Genomic DNA, 26828 nt, shown 5'->3' on the forward strand with positions numbered 1-26828 from the left:
TGTCCTTTGAAGCACACACATTTTTAATTTTCGTGGCATCCAATTTATTGTTTTTTTTTTTTTTTTTTTTTTTTTGGCTGCTTGTGCTTTGGCCTCATATCTAAGAAGGCTGTGCTGTGAGATTTACTTCTATATTTTCCTCTAAGAATTTTTATAGCTTTAGCTCTTTACTTTTAGTCTATATGATTAACCCATCTATTTGGAGTTAACATTTGTGTATGATGTGAGGTAGGTATCCAAATTCATTCTTTTGCATTGTGGATATCCAGTTGCCTCAGCACTATGTGCTGAAAGATTATTCTCTCTCCTTTAAATTGCCTTGACCCCTTGCTGGCTTTTCTGGTCTGGAGAAATGAGTATCCTCCCTCCCCCAGGAGAGATGGTACCAGCTTTGCTGGGATTTTTAGCGAACAAGCAGGCAGCCCCCACTGGGGCAGGGAGACTCCCCAGGACTTCTCTGAAACCTCAGCAAGGCCCAGCATAGGTGCTAGAGACACCATGAATTCATCAAACACTTACTCAGTACCTCCTGTGTGTCAGGAGCTGAGGACACAGTGGGGGATTAAGACAACCTAGTCCCTGCTCTCTAGAGTTTACACTCCAGCAGGGAGATGGACAAGAAAGATTACTGTAATTCCAAGTGGTGACAATTGCTGTGAAAAAGAAGTAAAGCAGGGTAAGGGGTTAGAGAGGGACAGGATTAGGGCTGGTGGTGGCAGTGTTGTAGGAGGTGGGTCGCTTTTCTATTTCTTTTGATGCCAGCTAAAGAAGTTGGGTCCCCACTGTGCACCAGACACTGTGCCACACTCTTGGCATCTCTCATCTCATTTTGTTTTCCTAAGAATCTTATGATGCCAGCATACCCATTTCACAGCTGAGGAAGCTGAGGTTCAGAGAGGTGAAGTGATATGCCCAAAGCCACACAGCCAGGAAGTAGTAGCCATAAGACTCAAACCCAGACCTGTCTGAAGTGAAAGCTGTTTCTTCAGCAACAGCTGCCTCCCTGTATGATGCAGGCTGTGTTCTCCCGGGACTCTCACTCCAGTAAGGGGGACAGAACACCTCCTCACAGTCACTCCACCCAGGCTAGTGTGCAGCAGCAGCACATGCCCCATGCATCTCTTGCATCGAAATGCAGAGGGTGAAGTGAATCACCATTGGGTGGGGGAGGAGGAAGGGGAAAAGCCTCAACAATATTTGCTGGAGAATGATGGTCCCTGAGCGTCACCGTGAGCTGCCACTGCATCACAGAGGAAGGAGGCCCTATTTCTCCTGGGGAAAGAATATTTCAGAAGTGGGGAGTCACCAGGACTTCAGTGGCTGTATGTGGGTCTGTGTGTATGTGGGGCAGTGGTGCCTGGTGGGAGGAAGGGGCCAGAAATCAGCCCTTTAGAAGTGTTTTGTGCTTATCATGGCCCGTAGCAGGGATGATTTAACAATGACATCAACAATATCCACTACTGTAATTACCCACTCTGCCACTGAGGAAACTGAGGTTCAGAGAGGTTAGGCATCTTGTCTAGGGTCACACAGTGAGTCAATGGAGGACCCAAGACTTGAACCCAGGTCTGTGTGACTCCAAGCCCATGCCCTTCATAGCTACATTCTTTTTTTTTTTTTTTTTTGAGACAGAGTTCTGTTCTTGTTGCCCAGGCTGGAGTGCAATGGCATGATCTTGGTTCACCGCAACCTCTGCCTCCTGGGTTCAAGTGATTCTCCTGCCTCAGCCTCCCAAGCAGCTGTGATTACAGGCATGAGCCACCAAGCCTGGCTAATTTTGTATTTTTAGTAGAGATGGGGTTTCTCCATGTTGGTCAGCCTGGTCTCGAACTCCCGACCTCAGGTGATCCACCTGCCTCGGCCTCCCAAAGTGCTGAGATTACAAGCATGAGCCACTGCGCCCGGCCTTCATAGCTACATTCGTCTGCCTCCCCCACAGGATTGCCAAAAAAGACCCAGGAGGCCATGGGGTAGAAAAGAAGGGTTCGATTTGGGTATCAGGAGACTTGCATTGAATCCCACCTCCCCCACTGCCTTGCTGGGACTCTGACCAAGAGATTTAACATTTTCTAAAACAAATTATTATTATTACAAAATAATACATTTTTATTGAGTTACATTTGAAAAATGCAGAGTAATAGAGAGAAAGTGAAATAGCAGCCACAATCCCATCAGATGCTTTTATAAATGTCTCCCTCCCAGCTGGGTGCAATGGCTCACGCCTGTAATTCCAGCACTTTGAGAGGCTGAAGTGAGAAGATTGCTTGAGGCCAGGGGTTCAAGACCAGCCTGGACAACATAGTGAGCCCTCATCTCTATATAAACTTTAAAAACAAGCTGTGCATGGTGGTGCATGCCTGTAGTCCCAGCTACTTGGGAGGCTGAAGGGAGAGGATCACTTGAGCTCAGGAGGCTGAGGCTGCAGTGAGCCGAGATTGCGCCACTGCACTCCAGCATGGGTGACAGAGTGAGGCCCCATCTCAAATAAATAAGTAAATAACTTGTTCCCAGATGGCTGGAGGCAGATCACTGAAGTTTCCCGAAGCCCCTCCCACCCCGTCTTCCCCTTCATTTATTTAACCATTGTTTCTCGAGCATCTCCTGAATGCCAGGCCCTGAGCCAGCTCCTGTCTTCCTGGGGCTCTCACTGAGGTGAGGCAGAGAGATGATGTAAGAAAACACAGGACAATATAGAGAGGTCAGGCAGTGACAGAGGAGCTCCAGGGTGACGGTAGCCTGTGGGCTGGGATCCTATACCCACAGGTGGGCCAGGTCAGGTTGGGTATTGGGAAAGACCTCCCCATAGGAACTGCATTTCAGCTGAATCTTGGAGGATGAACAGAAATTAGGCAGGAGGTAGAGATGGGAAGAAGGTGTCCCAGGCTGACTCAGAGGCAGAGAGGGCTCTGGACATTCAGGGAGCAGAGCATCACCCCCTGTGATGGGAACATAGAGTGGAAGACAGAGAGGTGGGGACGACCCTGCTGCCTGCTGCCCTTGCAGGGACACTGGAAGACCAATGAGACCAGCGTGAAGGCAGTTTGCCACATGCAATTCATATTACAAGACAAATAGGATTTCTTTTCTATCTCAAAACTTTATTCTCATGCTTCTGCCCTCATTATTGCTCCCAGTGTGTGCCCTGTTGCTCTCCCTACAACCCCTCTTCCCCAAAGCAGGAAGAAAGATAAAAAGAGCAAATTCCTAGGAAGGACCAGCAGCACAGTTTGACTGGATGCTTTTAACTAAGTCTGCAGGCAGGAGAGACTTTTTATCCCTTGCAAGTTAATGCAAACTGTTAGGGAGATAAATAAATGACAGAGCTGCCGATGGACTGTTGGGCTCAAAGGAGGGACATTTGTCTCACTTTAGAAGAAGGACCTGGAGGGCTCAGCCCCATCGACTCGTTCATTGTGCTGTTATCTGCCAGAGAGGTGGTGACACCACAGCAATTAAGACAAACTTGAGTCTATAAGTTCGTGCCTGCAATCTCGTGGCTTCAAAACAAGACAAATGATACCGCCAAGGGAGGAAACAAAGTCTTTTTCAGACTCTGTCCAAAGTCACAGCGAATATTTGTGGTCGTTCAGCAGAAAATTTGTCATTATGAGGTCTGGGCTCTGCTGCCTCCCCTGCCCCACATAATAATCCACTCCTGTGGCTCGTGCCAGCCCAGGCTGTCTCAGGGGCTCCGTGCACTGCCAGCCACAGCCTGCCCTGCCTACCTACTAGTTGAAGAGCATGTCCGCTGGGTTGGGGATGTGATTTCTGCCAAGGCGGAGTCATGATGACAAAGCCGGCAAGTACCACGGCAGCCTTGCTCTGCCATGGAGGCCACTGACCTCCTCCCACATCCTATATGAACAGCCAGCACCCACCAAGGACCAGACTCAGGGCAGACGTCCTGAGCTGTTTACTGCTTCCCCTGGCCTGGTTCCCCCCGCAGACCTCTTTGCTCCTCCCCATTCCTGACCCCACATCGCCACGCCTATTGCCTTTGCCACAGCACCTTGGAGCTGATGCCAGCCTCAGCCTCCTGCTTTGTGCCTCTCACCTGTGCTTGGATTTAACTGCTTCCTCTGGCCTCATAAAGTGAAAACACCCGATCCCCCAAAGTAGCTGGGACCCGGTCGAGATGCAGTCCTGGGGGTCCACCTGGCCCCAGGAATGGAGTTGGGCTGCTGTGAACCATCGGTGCAGCTCCCCTCTACACGCCCTTCTGTCCACCTGCTGGGCACTACCTCCCTCCCTCACCCTGGGACGTGGGGCTGTCTTTCCCTCCCTCCATCCTCCCTCCATGACCCTCTTTCTCATGGACATTTCTGTAACTGAGAACACAAGCTCCCATTCTGTTTTTCCTTTTTTTTTTTTGAGACAGGGTCTCACTCTGTCGTCTATGCTGCATTGCAGTGGCGCAATCACAGCTCACTGCAACCTCCTCCTCCCAGGCTCAGGTGGGCCTCCCACCCCAGTCTCCTGAGTAGCTGGGACTACAGGCATGTGCCACCACGTCTGGCTAATTTTTGTAGAGACAGGGTTTCGCCATGTTGCCGAGGCTGGTCTCAAACTCCTGAGCTCAAATGATCTGCCTGCCCCGCCCTCCCAAAGTGCTGGGATTACAGGCGAGAGCCACGGCGCTCGGCCAGGCTCCCGTTCTAATAGGGGCCAGACTTAGCTAAAGGTTGAAGCTCCAAGGGGAAGTTTGGGCAGCAGTTGGGGACGGAAGACATCTTTGAGGTGGCTTTGTGGCCCTCTCTGGGCTCCATCCCATGTGGAAGCAGCTGTCCAGTCCCTTCTGAACCACCCTGTGTGATGGGGGCCCGGGGACTGCCAGCCTGCAGACCCAGCATCATCCCGAGGCTTCACCTGGAGGTTCCACCCTGGCCTGAGTGTGCAGACACCTGGAAGTATACGCCTCCCCAAAGACGTGGGTCTGTTCAGGCAGGGCACCCACAGCTTCCCTCAGTGAGGCCGTACCATGCAGTTCACCTCACACTATTCTGACCACCCCCCTCACTGGGCTGGGCCTTGGGTAGGGGCTCTGTCTGGGTCACACTGCTTTGGACCACAAGGCCCCCACCACATCTGGAGAAGAGGGTTGCACTTCTCCTCCCTCTGCCCCAATGGACTTCCTGGAACATCTCCAAAGCCCTGGGATTCTGTATCCTGAATTCCCCACATGGGAAAACCAAAGACAGAAGCAGGGACAATGGGCTGAGTGTGAGGGGGCCTCTTGGCCTTCAAGCCAGGGCCCTAGAAGCAGAGGAGGCACCTCCCTGTCATTGTGAGCTGGGGCCCCTCGAGGATCCTCTTGTCCTGGAAACACTTCCTTCTAGGCTCCCCTGAAGGTCTGAGAGGCCTGAGGCTGCCTCCAGTGAGGGTCTGGTCTTTCAGAGGCTCCAGTTAGAAAGTGAGTGGGCGATATTGAGGATTGGAGCAAGAGATTCAAGCAGGACAGTGACAGGTCCCAAGGGTCTCAAGTCTGAGGGTCCCCATCCCTGCACCCTACCTTCCCTCCCTCCTACCCTCCCACACCACAGGCACCCTCCCTGTGCAGGCCCTGGGCCAGGTTCTGGGATAGACGTGAGTCAGCCTCAACCCTGCCTTCAAGGGGCTCACAGTCTATATTCAGAGAAGGAAATAAAGAAGTTGCCAGCTGGGCACAGTAGCTCACGAGTATAATCCCAGCACTTTGGGAGGCTGAGGAGGGCGGATCACTTGAGGTCAGGCATTCGAGACCAGCCTGACCAACACGGTGAAACCCCATCTCTACTAAAAATACATAAATTAGCTGGGCGTGGTGGTGCATGTCTGTAATCCCAGCTACTCGGGAGGCTGAGGGGGGAGAATCGCTTGAACCTGGCAGGCGGAGGTTGTGGTGAGCCGAGAGTGTACCATTGCACTCCAGCCTGGACAACAAGAGCGAAACTCCATCTCCAAAAAAAAAAAAAAAAAAAAAAAAAGCAGCAAAGAGGTGCCGTTTGAGACGGGCCTGAAAGGAAGAATAGGAATTAGCCACATGGATGGGGTGAGGGTGGGCTGGGGTGGCTTTCCAGCAGGGGAAGGGCTCGTGCTGCCTAGCCCAGTCTCCAGCACTGCAGTGTTCTAGGTCTTAGCCCTCCCGTGACCTCTGAGGGCAGGGGCAACTTCGCCTCTGGCCCCCAAGGGTGACTGGAGGAATCACTTCAACAGGCCAAAGAGGGACCTGCCTCCGGCCAAAGGGGTCTTAGCAGGAGAACCCCTCAGGGGTCACTCAGCTCCCCATCTTCTTGACTTCAAGCCAGAGGGGAATTTATAGTTGGGGACTGCCCCAAAGCAGGGGCCCCTGACAGTGGGTCATGAGTGAGAGGGCTCCAGGGTCTCCACAAACCCTAAAGCTGTGAACAAAATTCTGTGCGTGCATGTATGTAGGTAATGCAATTTGGGGGCAAGAATGTTCACAGGATGAACCCAAATGGTGAGAACTCTGCTCTGGGACATCAGGGCTGTAGGAGCTCCAGGACACAGTGAGATCAACCCCTGCACTGACAGATGAGGAAACAGACTCAGACAGGAGACGTGCTTTGTTCAAGATCATCCTGAAAGTTGGCCTCCAGGGCCAAAGCATACGTCTGGAGCAGTGTTTCTCAGTGCTGTGGCGCTCCGCACCTGTATCCCTGGGGAGCTCTGCACCTGTACCTTCCCAAAGGTACCAACATTATCTTGGCAAACCACACTTTGGGAGCCTCTGTGTTAGAGGACAGGGCATGTGTGTGTGTGTACGTGTGCACGTATGTGTTCTGTGTGTGTGGAGTTGACTATCAGAGCCGTGACTAAGAGTGGGGCTCTGGATCCCAACAGTGCTTTGCTACTTGTTGGGTGACCTTGGGTAGGTCACCTGGTCTCTCTGTTTCAGTTTCTTCATCTGTAAAATGGGCAGAATAATTGTATCACTATCTACCTCCTGGGATCATGGTGGGGATTAAACGAGTTGATACAGTAAGCCCTAAGCACACTGCCCAGCAAGGTACCTGCTCACTTTTCCTACTGCCCTTGACTTTGGATTTGAGGCTGACCAGCTTGCTGGATGGATCTTCTCAAAATGAGGATGCGCGTTAGTCTGGGTGGTGGCTGATTCACTTTCCAGGGTAGTCAGCCCCGTGTGGGAGCCACTGAGCTTTCTCCACTCTCTGAGCGCCTCTTCCTGAGAAAGTCCATCATGCACACTGCCTGCAGTTCTCCCTGCCCTGAGTACTGGGCCAGGGTCTTCCTGCCAGGGGCCCCATCCAATTCTGTGACCTTACTAACCCCGGGGAAATGGCAGGTGCTCAGAGAAAGCTGGGGGCCTGTGCCTTGAAAAGCGTTCCTAAGATGATGACGAGCCCACTCTGCCCTGGGAAGCATGTGATGCCTCACATAGGGTGCCCTTCCATGGGGCACTGGACTGCGCATGGACTGGAAGTCACAGCTCCACCATTTTGGCCATTTGACCCACACACATTTATTGTGCACAGCCAAGGCCCTGCTCTTTGCACTGGGGATACAGTGTGAAAAAGATCAGAATTTCTGCCCTTGTGGAGACCGCATTCTAATGGAGGGCAGGGGAAGAAGGAGACAGAAGAGAAAATAAGTAAAATTAGTGATGTGTCACACAGTTCTGAATGCAGTAGAGGAAAATGGTGCAAGTGAGGGGCACATGCTGGCCCAGGGCAGGTGCAGGAGGGTTGCAATTTTAGAGTGGTTAGGTAGGTTTCACTGAGATGCCATTTGAGCTGAGACCTGAAGGGTGTAGAGGTGAGCCATGTGGATGCACGGGGGAAGTGTGCTCCAGGCACCAAATGCAAAGGCCTACATTAGTTGGCATAATACTAGCTGCTAGTAACATATAAAACCCCTATCAAAATAATTGACTCACAGGTCGCTATTTTTATTTATTTATTTTTGAGACAGGGTCTCACTGTCACTCAGTCTGGAGTGCAGTGGTGCCATCACGGCTCATTTAGCCTTGATCTCCTGAGCTCAAGGGATCCTCCCACCTCAGCCTCTCAAGTAGCTGGGACCACAGGCATGCACCACCACGCCCTGCTAATTTTTTAAGTTTTGGTAGAGACAGGGTCTCACTATGTTGGCTCAGGCTGGTCTTGAACTCCTGGGCTGAAGCAATCCTCCTGCCTTGACCTCCCAATGTGTTGGGGTTACAGGCGAGAGCCGTTGTGCCTGGCCCCAAACTCACCCTTTGTAATAGCACTAATCCCACCCATGAGATAGAAGCCCAGCTGGGCAGCGGCTCCCTAGCAATGCGGCACCCTATGGAGAGTGTCAACCTTCCATGGCTAGATGTCTCTGCTATGACCCTAGGGGGTGACAGACCCACTGGGCAACACAACTCTTATGGCAGAGGTTGTCACAAAGCAGTAATACTTTTATTCCCATCAGTGATGCTGATGGGCCTGACCCTTTACAGAGAAAAACATTAGGAAAACAGAAGTGGGCAGGGACCCTAGGAACCTCCATTCTCGATGCCCCACCCTTTACTTCCCTTGCCAGCGTCAGCCCCTTCAGACCAGAAGATATGGGGATGGCCTGGTGGGGCAGGCCACACGTGGGGCTCCCCAGGCAAGGCCACCTGCTGGCAGGGGTGAAGGCGAAGGCAGGGAAGCCAGGGCCCAGCAAAGCTCTTCTGGTGCAGGCAGCGAACGGAGAGGGGCGACAGGTGGGTTGTTCTCCTTGGTGACCGGTCCGGGGCTTTCAGCGCCCTGCGGCAGCCTCACGGGGGCCCCTGCTGGCTCCGCCTCTCCTCCAGCGCCCGGCACACCCACATGGACACCACGGCGGCGTTTCCGTCATTGAACTGCACGATGAATGGGTGGCCCTGCGGGGAAGAGAGGAGGCTGTGACAGGCAGTCCTTGGACTCCAGCGCTCATTGCACTTTCCAGGGCCCTCAGCCTGGATCTGATCTTTCCCCAGTAACCCTGTAAGGTAACGAGGGAGGCTATCAGCTCCATTTCACGGCCTAGATAACTGAGGCCCAGGGACGGGCAGTGACATACTAGTCAGTACCAACCGTCTGGAGCACTGGCTGGCACATCTCAGACTCTACCACCTCTTCCTGAGGCTTGCACTAGCCTGGAAGGTGCTTAAGGGGGAGAGCTTGTCTTCACTGCACACTCTGCCTGGCCCTTCCTCTGCCCAGCATCACTCGCATGGCCCGTCGGCCAAGGCCTGGCACTGTTGCCAGCTTTCCGGTTCAGTTGCTGCCCAGAGACCAAAGAATCATCTCGTCAGAGGCTATGTCAATCCCTTTTAGCTTTCTCCTTTGTCTACAGCTCTGCTATAAAGAAGTCACTACCTGTAACTGGAGGGAAGGCAAACATGTCAGGGGAAGGGGGATGGGGAGGAATGTGCTGGGCTGTGCACAGGATCACTGGGTTTCTGGTGAGAAGTTCCAGTGGGGGCTGGACTCTGGAGGGGCGGCCCTGTTGCCCTGTGGCCTGCCTCTGGTTCTAACCCACTTATCACACAGGCAGGCCAGGTTCTATTTAGCCAGTTCTCTTCTCTGCTGTCCTGAAGCACAAAGATTTACATCCACAATCTTAGGGCCTCCTGGGAATTCCCAGGGAAGGTCAGAAAAAAGCAGGGACAACCCCAGGTTGCCAGGCCACAAGTCAGAGGTGAAAGGAAAAGTGAAAAGCCTTCTCTTTCCTCCTCTTCACCAAGCGGCTTCTTGCCTAGGAACTTACACCTGGTGGCTTCCTCTCCCACCCAAAACTGTGCAGCTTGCATGGTGAGACTCGGGGAGCCATAGTGAGGAGAGAGAATTGGGAAGATGAGGGCGCTCTGTGTCTCCCCCTAGCTCTTCTCCCTCCCCGTCTAGCGGCCGCTTCCTCCTTGATCCCTCCAGCTCTTCTCCCTCCAGCTTTCTCAGCCCCTCTTGGGCCTGTCCTCCGCCTGCACAGGGTGGGCTGGGCTTTCAGGGTTGCTTTCCCAACACACCCCAGCCTTGACTGTAGCCCTGGAGAGGCTGCTTAAGGAGCCACACAGCCTCGCCATGAGCTCATCACAAAGCCAGGAGGGATGTGGACCCTGGCTGTCCCAACCTCAGTGTCTGCATGGCCCCTCTGGACCACAGGTCTGACCTGTGGGGGACAGGAGAAGAATGCCCAGGCCGCCTCACCCTAGGCTGATGCAGTGCCTGCCCCCAACCTTCCCAATCGAGGTTGGGAAACCTGCCCTGGGGACACCCTGTGTGAGTCTAGCTCAGAGGCACACAGAGCAGTCAGAGCTGTGAGGAGGAGGAGGAAACTTGGCTTCGAAGGTGCCAAAGCACCCAACCCCAGGCAGGGACCTGCTGAGGCTGGGGTGGAGCTAGGCCTGGAGCCCAGCTGGGCACTTCCCATAATCTGCTCAGGGCACTCTTGGAGGCTCCTGACACATCTGTGGGACCCCTAAGGGCACAGGGGCCATGGAGGCCAGGCTGGGTGTGGCCCTGTGGGTGGCAGAGGCTTGGCCTGGGGCCTGAGGCAGGAGAGGCCCAGGAAGGACTGGATTTTGGCTTCCACATGTTCTCCTCCCCATATATATGCCCACCCCATGGCTGCTTTCCCAAATTGCTGCCTAGACAGAGGAAATCCTTCCCAAAGTCCAAGCATGCACACTTCCTCTCAGGAGGCTTGGGAGGGGCGACCTCGTGCCCTTCTAAAGAACAAAGGGAGAAGCTGTGCTCAGGAGTGACAGGCCCCTCCCCCCAAGCCCGGGGTAACACAGTGTCACTTTCCCAGAATGCCGGGTGACTTTGGGGCCCATATGCTCCATCTCTGTTATCATCTGTTCTGGAACAAGCAGAGCGGAACAGCAGGAGGGGGAGTGGAGGCATTCCTCCACGTTACAGAAGGGCGGATGGCCACACTGCAGGGAGACAGTTTGCCCAAGTGCCCCGGTAGGCGAGGGGAGAGGGCTGCTTGGCTGCCCCATCCTCGGCTCTGGTGGAGACGCCAGCCTCTCCTGCCCTCCTTGGCTGGGAGATGACTCGTCTCCTGCTGCTGCTGAGGCACGCTGTATCCCTGACACTTTACCCCACCTGCAAGGGAAGCGACCTGGACCCAATGGTTTTGTCCCCAGCCACTGTTGATTGGTTTAGGGTGGTTGCCTGAGAGAGAGAATCACAGGGGGCAGACAGACATGGAGGGGACCCAGCGTCCTAGGCTGTGGCCTGTGGACCTGGTAGCTGCTGGCAGCCATTCACCACCATTTGACTGGACACACAGAAAAAGCCAGTGTGCAGGGCCCAAGAGCAGAAGATGCTGTCCAGAGGCAGGCAGGAGGGGGTCCTGACGGCACTGGAGACCCTGGGGTCATTATACCCAGAGCCTGGCAGCGACTCTGCCTGCAGGGTCCACACGGTCACAGGATCCTGTGAGGCACCTCACAGGCTGGGGCTGGTTTCTGTTATTTGCAGCCAAAGAAGTGTTAACTCACATAGGTGGGCACAATCGCCTCCACTTTACTGATGGAGGCTGCAGGGTCACAGCTGACCTGCCTGAGCTCCCAGGCATGGGACTGAACCACAAGTCTGTAACCCAAACCCACTGCCCTGGGCTCTTCCTGGATAGAGGAGGGAGAATCAGTATTCAGATTGCAATTCCCCATCATCTTGTTTTTACCTTGGCGACTCAAGCCTGCCTAGCCAGAGGTACCATCAGGGGTGCAGGCTGCAAGCCTAGACCATCCCAGGTCTTGACCTCTATCAGCACTGTCCCTTGGACATACTGGGAGAGTCAATGACTCCCCCTCCTCCCATCAGCCCTGCATGGGATTCAGGGAAAATACACCATGACCCCCATTTTAGAGGAGAGGACACTGAGGCCCAGGGAGGGAAGAGGGGGGTTAGGAGCTGGCACTGAGCTCGTGTCTCCTGGTTTCTATTCTGGAGTATTCTTGGGGCTGGCCTGGCTCCCCTGGGACTCTGGCCGGTGTGGTTCTCTCCTTCCTCCTAGACTGTAACTGACGCCCTTAACCCTGTGACATGCACAACGCAGGCATTCCTCATGAGTTTAGCAAGCAAACAAAATCTGATGGAGAATTTGGGAGGAAGCACAAAACTCACTTGGCCACCCAGAGATGCCCGAGTTCCACACAACCAGATGCTCTAGGCATCCTGGCAAGGCCAGACTCCTAGAGATGGATGGAGATAGCAGACCAAATAATACCAAATCCAGCTGAGAGGTGACTCCACCTCCTTCATATTACTGATGAGGCACATTGTATCTGTGATGCTTTACACCACCCTGCAAGAGACTGACTTGGACAAGGAGTGCTGCGTGCTGGGCACCTGCCAAAGGTTTGTCCTGATGTGCCCACTGGTTCCCATGCTCACTGTGGCCCACACACAGCTATGTATCTCCATTGCGCCAAAGACTAAACTGACACTCAGTGTGTAGAAATTGCCCAAGGGCAACCAACTAGGCAGTTGGGCTAGAACCAGAACATGGGTCTCCTGACTCCAAATGCCTTGCTCTCCTATACCTGCAATCAGAGAGCCAACCTCGAAGCTTCTTGCAGAGTCTCCAGCCCCTGCGGCTGGTCCCTCCTCTGGGCTTGGGTGAAACGTACATCCCTCCCAGGCAGAGGAATCCAGGTGCAGGCAAGCTCTTGCAGTCCCATCAGGCTACAAGGAACAATGGAAGCACAGGCACCAATACACACACTTGTCAAGAGCATCTTCCACCCACGGTGACCGCCCCAGGCATCTACACCTCTGTCCTACACGCAGAAAGCATGTTAGCACCATTCCTGCACAGTCACGTCTGTGGAGCCTGGCAGTGCCTGGCTGGAAAGGCTGAAAGATCTTGCTGCCTCATCACCAGGCAGTGAGAGCCGCTCTCATTCCCTGGATTCTCTCAGGGCCAATTGCGACAATTAAACTGACGACGGTTGAAGTTATTATGGTCCACAGACTTTGCCACAAAAGATGGAGACACAATGAAGGGAAAAGAATAGGGCTGCCAGAGGCAGGATGACTCCAAAAGTGGGACACAGGGGAGAGTCGGGGAGGTGCCAGCATCACCTGGGCAGACACCCTCACCAAAGGGGCTGAGAAGCACAATGAGGGACATTGGTGAAAACATCACAGTCATGAAGATGAATTGTAGTTGCTCACCACTCCCTCTTCCACCTGGGCATTAGTCAGTGTGTCACTAGTTTGACTCTTTGCCTCTGTACTAACGTCCCTAATCCCCTGTGGTGAGATGCCTTCCTGATGGACTGACAGCAGGACACTCCCGGGCCCCTCCCACGTGGAGGCAGGGGGGCAGGGCATGGTGTGCTGGTTGTGTGGACAAGAATGGAGGCTCCGAGCCTGCCGTAGTGTGTGAGTGCTGCCTGAGGCTTGTGGGGCTGGACTTCCAGTCCAGTGTTCATTTAGTGACACCTCTCTGTCTGCCATTAGTTGGGCTTTGAGCTTCTTCCGAAATAGGAATGTAACTATTTGGGGTCCCCATACTTTTCATCTCTTTCTATAACTTTCTAGAGAATATCATGCATTTGAAGAATTAGTAACTTGCTGGTGTGGCTGCAGGGCCTGGTGCAATGCCTGCATGTGGTAGGCCCTCATGAAAAGGTGACTTATATATTCTGTACGTATACATCTACTCACTGAGCACTTGCTGTGTACAGGCACTGGCTGAATGCCTTACATCTGCACACAGCTCTCTTGAATCCTCCTGGCACCCCCATTTTATAAAGGAAACTACAGCTCTAGGAAAACTTGATGATATGGGGCAAGGTCATGGAGAAAGTAGTAGAGTTCGAGTTTTAACCCAGGACACTCTTCTACCATGGAAGACACCACACTGCCTGCCTACTGGTGGTGTCTCTCTGGGGAGATGCCTCCATAAGCTGTGGCTGCTCTAGACATTTGGTGGCTCTCTGGACCACAGGACTTCTCCTTCAGGGTGAGCACCAAGCACCTCCTCTCCCACCAAGGATGCTGCATGGGATAGGAGGCCAAGGACCCAGGAACCTGTTGAAGCAGTAAGCCTGGCCTAGTAAAGAGTCCAACAAACTGCCGTTGGACAGGGCAGCCCTGTGATCAGGTGACTGCCCTGTAAATGGTGATCTGAGAGGCCGAAGGGACCTCCAAATGCCAACCTACTGCCCATCCCTTTGTCTTTCCTTGTCGGACCTGTGAACCTTGCTTAAAGGCTCTATGCATCTCCCTTTAGGATTCCAGCCTGCTTGGCTGTGGTAACCCTTCTGTCCCTTCTCACACTAATGGAGTGTTAGGACTAGATGGGATCTCAGTCCAGGGGAGCCATAGGGTGTGATGTGTTTTGGGGGCTCTGCAGCTGTTTCAATTTCTGTTAAGAATTTTTTTAGCTACAGTTTTAAAAACTGATTAAAAAAATAACATACACTCAACTATGGTCAAAGAGTTACACTGAATACTGTTACCTCATACTGTGGTGTTACTTTTTGCAGCTCTTAGAGTCCACTTAGATCTGTGCATATTATTCAGCTTCTTATATGGCAAGCCTGGGCTAAGAGGGCTGCTGTGGCACACTGGTCATTTGAAAAAAGATGTCCACTCAGGACGTACGCATGCATGTGTAAAGCTGTGTGAGTGCACCACAGCCCAGGTACACTGAGCCCCATCACGTACATTGCAGTGGGGGATGCAGTGTGGTCCATGGCTCTGAGTTTCTGATGGTGTCAGTTCCCAAAAGTTTTGAGTACCATTTGTCTGACCAATATATTTACCATAAGCAATTCATATGAACAGCTGGTCATTGCTGTCAGTGACTAACTGTAAAATAAAACGTTTCTGCTATTCCTCTCTTAAGCATCTACATTGGTTTGACGGATGCCTAAGTTGGGAAGGCAACTGGGTGAGTGAAGATTTCCTTGACACTGTGCTACTGAGACAATATACAGAAATAAGCTGAGTGTAGATATGAGATTACTACTAGCCCCCGTGACCCTGGCTCTCAGAATTTGTGTCCTTTAAGTCTCATGGATGACTTTAAAAAGAAGTGTCTACAATGGATACTAATACATTCATGCTAACCCCCCCCCCACTTCTACATTAATTTTGAAGTCTTGCATTAATTTTACATAATAAAACATGTTCCACTGTTAAAGATTTAAAGCTACGAATCTGATCTCTACTTACCCCACAGAGAACTTCAGATTAGAGAAGTTAAATAATTTATGGAAGGATGTACAGATTTCCAATGTCTGCTGAATTGCTGACAAGTGGCAGGACAGTTGGCAGCTTGATCATATTAATTACATGTGATAATAAATCATAACTATCCCTGGGGCCAACTCTTCCTTCCAGGCTGGGCGTGGCCAGGCTAATCAACAGGAGTGGTCAGGGAAGGAGGGTCCCTGATAAGTGACTCCACAAGAGGAAGCCAAAGCATCACAATAACAATCTCCCCACCGCCCCGTACCCTGTGTGGGGTGACTGCAAGGGCTCCTGGCTAAGAGTCAGTCAGCTCTCCCCTCGCCATCCCACTAAGGCCTCGCCTATAAAAGAGGTAATACTAAAGAGTGGAGGGGGCCTCCCTTCCCCTGGCTTCATTCTATGTGGAAGGACTGCTGCTGTTGTAATACTCCTGAGCCCTGTCCCCAGGGAGGGAGTGGCAACACTGGGCGGGTGGGCCCACCGGGTGGGTCTGGCTGGCCTGCCATCTCATGCCGAGCCTCCAGGCAGGCTCTAAGCCTGCAGGAGGCCTGCAGTTGTTTACCTCTGCTTAGCGAGGCCACTGGGGCCACACTTGTAAATACATCCTCCAATCCAGATTTGTATAGAAGCTGATACTTTATCTCCATCATTTCTGGGTCTCATCTGTCAGCTGGTTTTGAACACAAGGCAGCTGTCTGCAGCTTCCTTACCCACACCGAATACCACCTGCTCTCTCTTCCTCCCCGAGTGGGTTCTAAGGACCAAATGAAATCACCTGACCCTGAGGCGGTGCTTCACAGATATACACTGGGCACGTGATGGTTATTCCTCCACACAGAGCGCAGGTCCTGCACTTGGGGGCACAGTGGTGAGAGGAGGTGCTTGCACCAAAGATGTGAAGTCTTCCTGTCCACCCAGCAAGCATACCTGGGCACATGCCACGAATGCAGAGCTCCCCACACAAGGCATTTGTTCTGAGAACGTGCTTTCTCGGCCTCTGATTTCTAAAGCTTTTCCATGGTTGGGGGTTTGGGTTCCTTGCTAGCCTTTCATTTCCTTTTAAGACCTGGGAAGTGGTGTGCAGCTGTGACATGTTGTTTCAATCAACCTTCCTGAGTTTATCCTTCATAATTGCTACAGAAATAGATGTTTTCCCCCAAATATTCCATTATTAGCAGCAAATTGCGTACCTCTAGCCATCCTAGACAGTACACAGGCATCTAAGGGGGTCAAGAAGCTCTCCACTTTTCATCTGAGCAGATCTGTGTTCCTACACAGAGTAACACACCAGAAATGGCCCACTGGGAGAACAAAATGGTTCCAGAGGTATCCGTGAGTCATTCTAGGGCCTGTCCTTACAAAGCAGCTGCAGGACCAGTGTCGCACGGTGTTGGGTGGGGCACAGGACGACTCCAGTGAGCCAGGGTGAGGTGGGTAGACACTTGGGGTACTGCCACTCATGAGTCTGTCTGAGGAAGCTGATCCTTGTGAATGGCAGGATGATGCCACTGGCCTGTTTAAAGGGGGCTGTGGTGGCTGCTCTGGCAGGGGCCTTGGAAAGGACTGGGCAGGTTGTACAGTGGGGGACATGCTGGCTGCCTCCGGCAGTTTTGGGCCATGCAGATGCCCAGAGGAATCAGGAGGGAGGATGCCAGAGGAGAGTGGGCATCCTGCTCCAGATGATACTAAGGACTCACCCCTGAAAGGCGGAGTCTGCAGCATGTCCACGTCTTGAATATGGGGCCAGTGACAAGTGTCTAGATGCTCAAGGTTTGTCTCTCGGGGTGATGGCTGTGTGGTGATGGAGGTTTAAAGACACAATGCTCAGAAGGATAGATTCTCCCTTGTCCTCTCCTTTCCTTACCTCTTGAGTAAGAAAACATTTTAGGCCGGGCATGGTGGCTCATGCTTGTAATCCCAGCACTTTGGGAGGCAGAGGTGAGTGGATCACCTGAGGTCAGGAGTTCGAGACCAGCTTGCCCAATATGGTGAAACCCCGTCTGTACTAAAAATACAAAAATTAGCCAGGTGTGGTGGCCTGTAATCCTAGCTACTCCAGAGGCTGAGGCAGGAGAACTGCTTGAACCTGGGAGGCGGAGGTTGCAGTGAGCCGACATTATGCCACTGCATTCTAGCCTGGGCCATAGGGCGAGACTCTGTCTCAAAAAAACAAAAACAAAAACAAAAACAAACAAACAAAAAAAACAATGAAAGATGTGAATTCTCAGATTAAAAAAACCACAGTGATTTCCAAGTAAAATAAATATAAAATCTATACCTAGAAAAACTATAGTGAAAATGAAAGCACCAAAGAGAAACACATATTGCCTAGAAAGGGTAGCAGTTTGGCAGTCAGTAGATTCTTACCACCAACAGTAGAAGTTAGAGGACAACAGAGTATCTCCAAGGTACTCGGGAGAAATTATCCACCTAAGCTTCTAAACCCGATTAAACTAACAATCAAGAGTTAGGGCAAAGGGAAGCCAATCCTAGAACAAAAACTCAGACTGTTTTACCACTCACAGACCATACTGACAGAACTCTTGATGTACTTCAGAAAGGAAAAGAAACCTCCGAAGGAATGCAATCACAATGAGGAATAACTGGCAAGCATGTGGATAAATGTGAACAAGCAGTAACGATATAAAGCCACAACCGCAGTAATGATTTTGAAGATCTAAAAACAAGGGGAAATGAAATTCTGGACTGTGATAACATGTAAGAAGGGAGTGATGAGAAACTGTAAAACCCCGAAGTCTGGGGCAAAAGGGGCTGTGGTAAGGACTGCTAGTTGCCCCTGGTATCCATTCTCCCTTTCTTCATTGTGGTAAGAGTTCTGATTTGGGCAGGAAACACTCACCTGCAGAGCAACAGCACTCCCAGCCTCCCTGCGGGTCAGTTTTGGCCAACGCCATGTGAACAGATAAACTGTGTACCAGTTCCTAGAAATTCTGTCCTTAAAAGAAGGGGCAAGCATTTCTACACCCTTTCCTCCTGTCCTGCTGGCTGGAGCTTGAATGTCCCTTAAGGAGCTGCCAGATCAGTCTAGGCACCCTACTTCCTGTCTGCTTTTACATGAGTAAGAAACACCCTCCTGTCTTGTTTAAGCTGCTATTTGTTTTTTATTATATACAATTGAAGCTAACTTAGGGATAAGCAATTAGGGGCCAGAAACAGAATATGATTTCCAAACCAACGTAAAACTAAATGTGAAGGGAAAAACCGGATATATTAAATAGTTTGGATATTTGACCTCACTCAAATCTCATGTTGAAATATAATCTCCAGTGTTGGGGATGGGGCCTGGTGAGAGGTGACTGGATCGGGGGGTGGAGTTCTCAAGAATGGAATGAGTTCTCACGAGATCTGGTCCTTTAAAAGTGTGTGGCACCTCCCCACTACCCACTGTCTCTCTTGCCCATGTTTTTGCCATGTGATGTGCCAGCTCCCCCGTTGCCTTCTGCCATGATTGTAAACTTCCTGAGGCCTTATCAGAAGCTGAACAGATGCCTGGAGCCATGCTTCCTGTACAGCCTGCAGAACTGTGAGCCAACTAAACTGCTTTTCAGGTTACTCGGTCTCAGGTTTCTTTGTATTAATGCAAGAATGGCCTAAAGAAACCTTACTCCAATAGAATGGACAAAGAAGAAAAAAGAAATAAAAAAAGTAGAGAGAAAGTACAAAATAGGACTGTAGGAAAAAAAACCTCAAGTATATTAATAAACAATAAATATAAATGATTAATCAATTAATAGAGCCTTAGTTAAAATTTAAAACATCAACAACGAAATGCAGAGATTCATGTAAAAGAACACAGAAGTAAAGGATAATCAAACATAGCAAATACTAACCAAAAGAAGATGGCATAGCTCTATTAATAACAACCAAAAATAAAATTTGAAGGAAAATATATTACAGATAGAATCACCTCATAAAGACAAAAGACATACTTTGAAATGAAGACACAATATTTTGACATATGCAACTTAACATTACTGCCTTAAAACATATAAAGCAAAAAAGGACAGGAATGCAAGGAGAAACAGACAAAGCCACAGTAGTAGTAGGAGATTGTGGCATACCTCTCCTAGAAATGGATAGATATAATGCAGGTAGGAAATCAGTAGTCACAAAATATTTGAGAAACACAATAAAGTTGATCTAAAGGACATCCATAGGACATTGCATTTAACAATTAGAGAATATATACTCTTTTTTTTGTTGAGATGGAGTCTCACTCTGTCGCCCAGGCTGGAGTTCAGTGGCGTGATCTTGGCTCACTGCAAGCTCTGCCTCCCGGGTTCACACCATTCCCCTGCCTCAGCCTCCTGGTTAGCTGGGACTACAGCTGCCCACCACCACGCCCGGCTAATTTTTTGTACTTTTTTAGTAGAGCTGGGGTTTCACCGTGTTAGCCAGGATGGTCTTGATCTCCTGATCTCGTGATCTGCCCGCCTCAGCCTCCCAAAGTGCTGGGATTACAGGCGTCAGCCACTGCGCCCGGCCGAGAACATATACTCTTTTCAAGCAGAGAGAATACTGGGGGTACAAACCAAATGACCATGTTCTAAGGGAGTCTAAACAAATAACAAAGATCTGATATTATACATAGCATGCTCTTTGGCCACAGTGGATTAAAATTAGATAATAACCACAAGATAACAAACATCTTTCACTATTTGGAGATAAAAAATACTTCTAAATAATCTGGTGTAAAAAAATCCTAATTGAAATTGAAAATTACTTAGAATTGAATGACAATGAAAACACTGCATGTAAATACTTGTTGAATGCAGCTAAAGCAATATCAGCAGGCAACTTCATAGCTTTATAGGCATATGTTAGGAAAAAATATTGAAAATTTATGAGCTAAGTGTTTAATACATTATAAAAAGAACAAAAAGTATGCCTAAAGAAGTAATAAGATGGCAAGTAATAAAGAACATGAAGGAATTAAATAGAAAGATGTCATGAAGATGATCAAAATTGGTAAAGGGAAAACAAGTAAATATCAAGAAGGGAAAAAAGATACATAACCACAAATCCAGTCAAAATTGAAAAAGAATAAGGGCCTACCGTATGAATGATATGAAGCCAACATTTGAAAAATGCTGAATGACAACTCAGCAGCAGAAAGGGAGCGTGAGATGATAAGTGGAGAAGTGATAATGGCGGTGGCTGGCAAGGTGCCAATGACTGCTGACAAAACATCACCCCCCGCAGGGGAGTCAGAGGTTTCAGAGTCCTAGGATCATAGTTTTAACTTTTCAAAGCACTTCATATCCATTGTCTCATCTTATTTCAAGAAGCAGTCAATTAAGTAAAGGCTGCTACCTCCTTAAAATCTTAGTAACAGCTTTTCTAGTTCCTTAACGGAGAAACAAACCATTTACACAAAGACTGAGCCAAAGTGGAAAATTTTTGCTGCTATCAAATCAACAAACAATAAAGAGGAAAAAATTGCTAAAGACATTGGACATCAAAACTTCGGGTAAATAACCTTAAATGAAGTACCTTTTTTTTTTTTTTTTTAATTTTTTTTTTTAACTATTTTCAGCTGTGATGTTCCAGCGTTCTCTGACCCTCACTCAGTTCAGTGGAATGGGCTGCTGAGGGTCAGGAGTGCAGGGAGCTGGCTGGGGAAAATTTGGAAGAAGAGCATAACAAAGGTCAAAGTCATCAGACCTAGTCTAGTTTTCTACAGGACTTAAAATTACCAATTATTCTCAAGTTTCTGCTATTAGCAACTAATGTTTTCCATCTGAAACAGACCACACCCTTTTATAAAAAAGGAAATGCACAAAAAGGAAGCAAACTGTTAGAAAATTCTGATCATTTTGCATCCCAGCAGCAAATAAAAACCATCAACAGAACTCACTCTTAGCCTTGAGCAATATTTTCTAAAACAAAACACAAAGAACCTGTGGTATTTAACTATTCTGTTATTGATTTACATGGTTTGCAAGGTAACGCTGAAGAAAATTAAATGTACAGAAGGCTGAAATGCGTTTTCCATGGTGGTGAGTGGTGTGACCCGTGTTTTCCAAGGTGGTGTTGCTGGTCATGCGCAGAATGAAAGACTGAGGGAGCACACGTTGGTTACAAATAAGCTGGCCACCTTCACTGCCGAGCCTCATGAAACCAAAGTCTATTTTCACTGTTAAGAAAGTTATTTAGTTGCAAGCTTCCTTCTAATGGTAGCTGTGTCTATTTTATCGAGGGTCTTTAATTCAATAAGATTCACTATGGACGTGCGGAGCAGCTTCTATGTGCCTAGATCTAAGCCTGGTTTTAGAACCTAAGGACTTTTCCTTGGCACATTCATGACTCTTTGGTCCTCTCAGAAAATAAAACCTCAGTAGTTTGAAGTCCACCTTAATTACTGATTCAAGATGAAAATAATCATATTGCTTCAAACTTGGACATTTGTATACAACATGATCAAAGAGTATATTTTCTATGCAGTGAAATGGCCAGTTTCCAAACTTAGGGGCACTTGACTATCTATAGGCCACTATACTTTGACACCCTTGTCTTAGACTAAGAATCTGGAAGTTAAACTAGAACTTGAACATTTTAATTTCAGGTAGTCCCTCAAGCTTTTCCTTAAGCCAATTTTCTTGTATTTTAGACTTGATTCTAACAAGCTTAGTATCTGATTTCCCAACTGAAAGCACAAGAGAAACAGCCAAACAGAAGGGGAAGAGGAAGGTCTGTTAAAGGGAGGAACAAGAACAGCAGCAAGAAATGACATCTACTAGCAAAACTATACAACAAAAACAAAAAACCAGCTTGGGGTCAACCAGCCTAGGGACAAATGGCCCTACTTGTGTCAATATCAGGAGATACTGGTATAAACATGGCAAATAGACAATGACCATAATAATGAGTTTAAGAATTTTTTGGTTTTTTTAGAGATGAGGTCTCAGTGTTGCCCTGACTGGAGCACAGTGGCTATTCACAAGCACAATCATTGCACACTACACCCTTGAACTCCTGGGCTCAAACGATCCTGTTTCAGTTTCCCGAGTAGCTGGAAGTAAATTTAATTTAAAAAAAGATTAAATCCTGATGCATGTAAGTTGTTTAAGAGGATAGAGAAGTGTTATAATACATTTAAGACCTCTGGCTTGTGATTGTTTAAAGTTTGATTTTATAAAGAATACACTACAGTTATCTGAATAATTTTCTTACATGGAGCAGCTCATCCACCTATGATGTTGCCATGTGAGATTAAGAAAATCCACATTAAACAAAATGAAGGCTCTCACTTTGCCCACTTTTCTGTAAGTCTGCCATGAAGCACCATGCTGTCTCACAGGGACAGACAAGCCTGCCGATCCTCTGAATTCAGTCAAGACATATGGGGCCGCTTTGGGCCCAAGTTTACCTTGGCTTCTTTGCAGAGAGTTTGATTACTTTTAAGATTTATGGTCAAAGCGGGGGGAAAAAAGAAATACCTCACAGAGCAGATTTATAACTTCATCTTGATTTTTAATACCATTAGGGATGACATCCTATGACATAATCTTGGAATGACTGCAGGGTGACTCAGAAACTCAGTGGGAAGTTTTATATTTTAGGGTCTGGAGCATTTTGTAGTTGCAAGGTCAGGTAGGAAAGGACCAGGGAAATGAGCCAGAGAGACGGTCAGAGAGTGAGTGTCAGCTGGTTTAATTTTCTGTGTCAACCCCGAAAATTAGATAAACAATGACAAACCAGGCTTTTTAAATGAACTTGTCACTTCTGGTTTTCTTGATACAGAGCAACATTTTTCAAGTCCTGGTAGCCCGAAAGACAGATTTAACCCCTGAGAGGTGTATCCAAGTGTTTCAAAGTCCTCACATCTGAAAACAAAAGGTTTAGTCTAACCCTATACTCCTTGAAAGAAAAACTAATTATCCTTGAAATTTAAATACTCTTCTCATAACAATTAAGGGAACTTTGCCTACAGCCAAAAGGTCCAGTCCTTTGCAAGAGGGTCTTAGCAACGTCCTAGTTTTTTCCACCAGACCAACTCAACCCTTCAACACCGTTCCTTTGATCTCAACCTCCTTTTGCAAACACGACCTCCAACCACTGTTCTAAGCAATACTGTCCACATTGAGCAGGTACTGGCTCTCTTCTCACCAATGCAGGTGAGCAGAGAACTGGCCCTGCCCCTCCTCTGCCTGGTGCTTTGTCGTTATGAAGAGGTAGGAGGTAAGAACTGCCCTGACTTTTATATGCTTTGTGCTATTGTAAGTCTTTGTTGCAGCTATGACATTCTCCCTGGTGGTGAGGGGAACAGATCAGTGAATCTTCCTAATAGCTCCCCCTATTGCCTTTGCTGTAAGGATATTTATTTAAAGACAACCCAGTTTGAATATGTTGATTTGGAAACAGAAATACTTATATTTACTGATACCTAGCATTTGAGTAGGGGTTTTGATTCTCCAACTGGCTTTCGAGCTCATTATCTTATTTCAGTGTCACAACAACCCCATGAAGTAGCCGGATGGCATTACTGTTACTTCCTTCAATTTGTGGATTTTGCCAAGGTAGAGTTGGGATTTGCACTGGATGTCAGCTCCCAAACCTGTGCCTTTTGTGATGATGTGCAATATAATGGCAGCTAGTTGTGAGCACCTACCCTGTGCCAGGTGCTCATTAGGTGCTTTCATTTACATTAGTTCACGTGATCTCCAAAAGCCCTATCAGAAAGTAAATGATAACCTATTTTATAAACAAGGACACTGCACTCTAAGGTGTTAATGATGCCCGAGCCCAAGTTTCTCGAGGTTCTTGGCCTTCACAGGTCAGTCTTTCCCTGCACTCCACTCCACAAGTGGTCAATACAAGCCCCTGCATAACAAAGTCACAGAGTCTGCCCTAGAGAAAATATGAAACAGGTGATTTGAAGCCCTTTAATCCTCAGTCTTTGCCTCATCCCTCAACTCCAATGCCCCTTTTCCTGTTTAATGCAGAAGAATCTCCTCTTCCAAAGCTTCAAAATCATCTGATGCCAGCTAACTGCTGACATTAAGCCAATTCACAGGAAAGTATGAATAACTTAAGAAGGGCACTAGGGCCACGTGCATTTGAAAAGAAGATGCTTGGCTCCTGCCCAGCTGTAGCTCAGATGTCTCACAGGTGGACTATTCATGGCGGGGCTCTGTCTGAGTAGACAGGTAATAATTTACCTGTGGTTTCCAGGAGTCCTGTGGATTTCATTCTCTACAACACAGCTTATTCCCCCTAGCTCTGACTCTGTCTTCTGCAAAATATGGAGAACAGCATCAACCTCACAGGAGGACAGTGTGTGTGAAATTCCTAGCCCAGAGGCAGTTCCACAGTCATGACTACCAATGGCCTAAATTTTGCAGTACTTTTCATACTCCTTTTCTAAGGAAATTTTTATAACAGCTAACACATGTTCAGCACTAAGTGTGGCAGACATTAGGACATAGGTTTTTTTCGTTTTTTTCGTTTTTTTTTTTTAATGTGACTGGCTCTCCTGACAGCTGCAGTAGAGAATTAAAGGCCCTGCTTTCCACATCTTAAGGACCCTCACCACTCAGTAAACAGCCCCTCCTCTGACCCTCAGCCCTAAAGACCCAACTTGCTCCCCATTTAAAACAAGAATGACCAGACTTCTGGGTTTAGAATTCCATGTAACTAAACCACAAAATAGGAAAAAGGAATCCCAACTGTTGCACTTGTGCACAGCCTATAGACAAGACGGCAGTGCCCTCAGACAGCATTTCAAATACAGTTTATTAGTGTGTGATATGAAAAGGGTATTTTTATTGCATGATATAATGCAATGGGACCTTGGGCGCTCTGTGGAAAGACCTCACACTCAGAAGTGTAATGAACCCGTAGTCCCAAAAACATTATACTGTACATTAACCTATCATTAATGGCACATTAGGGCTAGGGGCATTGCACGCTTGCTGGTCAGGGCTCCATCAGGACAGTGTTGAGAAAACCACACAGTCTTCCCAGGCTTAAAACAAATAGAAAAAATAAATATTCCTGATGTCTACAGGCTGCTTTAAAGGAAGTTCAATCCAGCTCTGCCTTGCAATTTCCAAGCCTGCTTTTTTAAGACTGGAAGAAAGATACACAACTAAACAAAGGGAAAAGAAAACGACTCTCTTGTAGTTTACCCCCAGCTACTGGCTATTCAACCTCAATGTTGCTCGACAAGGTCATGAGCAAACAGCACCTTGGTAGTATAAAAGCTGCCCAAAGGACACTCAGGCCTGGACCACAGACTGCAGAAGTGGGAAGGGGCCTTGGAAATTGTGTGTCCACCCCCTTCACTGTCTAGATGGAAAAATCAGTCTTCAATAAGATGAAGGAAGAGACAACACATTCAACAGAAAAACAGGCAAAGAATGTGAAAAAAATACACGTGGCCAATAAACATATGAAAGAAGTGTTAATCCTCATACTTAATAAAATAAATGTAAATTAAAACAACTACTAGTTCTTTTTTTTTTTTTTTAATTATACTTTAAGTTCTAGGGTACATGTGCATAACGTGCAGGTTTGTTACATACGTATATTTGTGCCGTGTTGGTGTGCTGCACCCATCAACTCGTCAGCACCCATCAATTCATCATTTATATCATGTATAACTCCCCAATGCAATCCCTCCCTCCTCCCCCCTCCCCATGATAGGCCCCAATGTGTGATGTTCCCCTTCCCGAGTCCAAGTGATCTCATTGTTCAGTTCCCACCTATGAGTGAGAACATGCGGTGTTTGGTTTTCTGTTCTTGTGATAGTTTGCTAAGAATGATGGTTTCCAGCTGCATCCATGTCCCTACAAAGGACGCAAACTCATCCTTTTTTATGGCTGCATAGTATTCCATGGCGTATATGTGCCACATTTTCTTAATCCAGTCTGTCACAGATGGACATTTGGGTTGATTCCAAGTCTTTGCTATTGTGAATAGTGCCGCAATAAACATACGTGTACATGTGTCTTTGTAGTAGAATAATTTATAATCCTTTGGGTATATACCCAGTAGTGGGATGGCTGGGTCATATGGTACATCTAGTTCTAGATCCTTGAGGAATTGCCATACTGTTTTCCATAATGGTTGAACTAGTTTACAATCCCACCAACAGTGTAAAAGCGTTCCTATTTCTCCACATCCTCTCCAACACCTGTTGTTTCCTGACTTCTTAATGATTGCCATTCTAACTGGTGTGAGATGGTATCTCATTGTGGTTTTGATTTGCATCTCTCTGATGGCCAGTGATGATGAGCATTTTTCATGTGTCTGTTGGCTGTATGAATATCTTCTTTTGAGAAATGTCTGTTCATATCCTTTGCCCACTTTTTGATGGGGTTGTTTGTTTTTTTCTTGTATATTTGTTTGAGTTCTTTGTAGATTCTGGATATTAGCCCTTTGTCAGATGAGTAGGTTGCAAAAATTTTCTCCCATTCTGTAGGTTGCCTGTTCACTCTGATGGTAGTTTCTTTTGCTGTGCAAAAGCTCTTTAGTTTAATTAGATCCCATTTGTCAATTTTGGCTTTTGCTGCCGTTGCTTTTGGTGTTTTAGACATGAAGTCCTTGCCCATGCCTATGTCCTGAATGGTACTACCTAGATTTTCTTCGAGGGTTTTTATGGTATTAGGTCTAACATTTAAGTCTCTAATCCATCTTGAA

General features: G+C 48.2%; 1 protein-coding gene across 6 annotated transcripts in view; it reads right to left on the reverse strand.

The window, feature by feature from the left end:
• Positions 1–8378: 8378 nt before the first annotated feature.
• The window catches only part of MAP2K5 (mitogen-activated protein kinase kinase 5), a 268775-nt gene continuing 250325 nt past the window's right edge, over positions 8379–26828 (reverse strand). For 3 of the 6 annotated variants that reach the window (XM_030930285.1, XM_030930283.1, XM_030930282.1), the window contains one exon: positions 8379–8851. In XM_030930285.1, the coding sequence (XP_030786145.1) occupies positions 8747–8851 (105 nt within the window). In that variant the 3' untranslated portion in view covers positions 8379–8746. The remainder of the gene's footprint in view (positions 8852–26828) is intronic. The other 3 variants (XM_010363622.2, XM_010363621.2, XM_030930284.1) reach the window with 1 other exon arrangement.

This window comes from Rhinopithecus roxellana, chromosome 5 (genome assembly GCF_007565055.1).
Source record: "Rhinopithecus roxellana isolate Shanxi Qingling chromosome 5, ASM756505v1, whole genome shotgun sequence".
Taxonomy (NCBI): Eukaryota; Metazoa; Chordata; class Mammalia; order Primates; family Cercopithecidae; genus Rhinopithecus; species Rhinopithecus roxellana.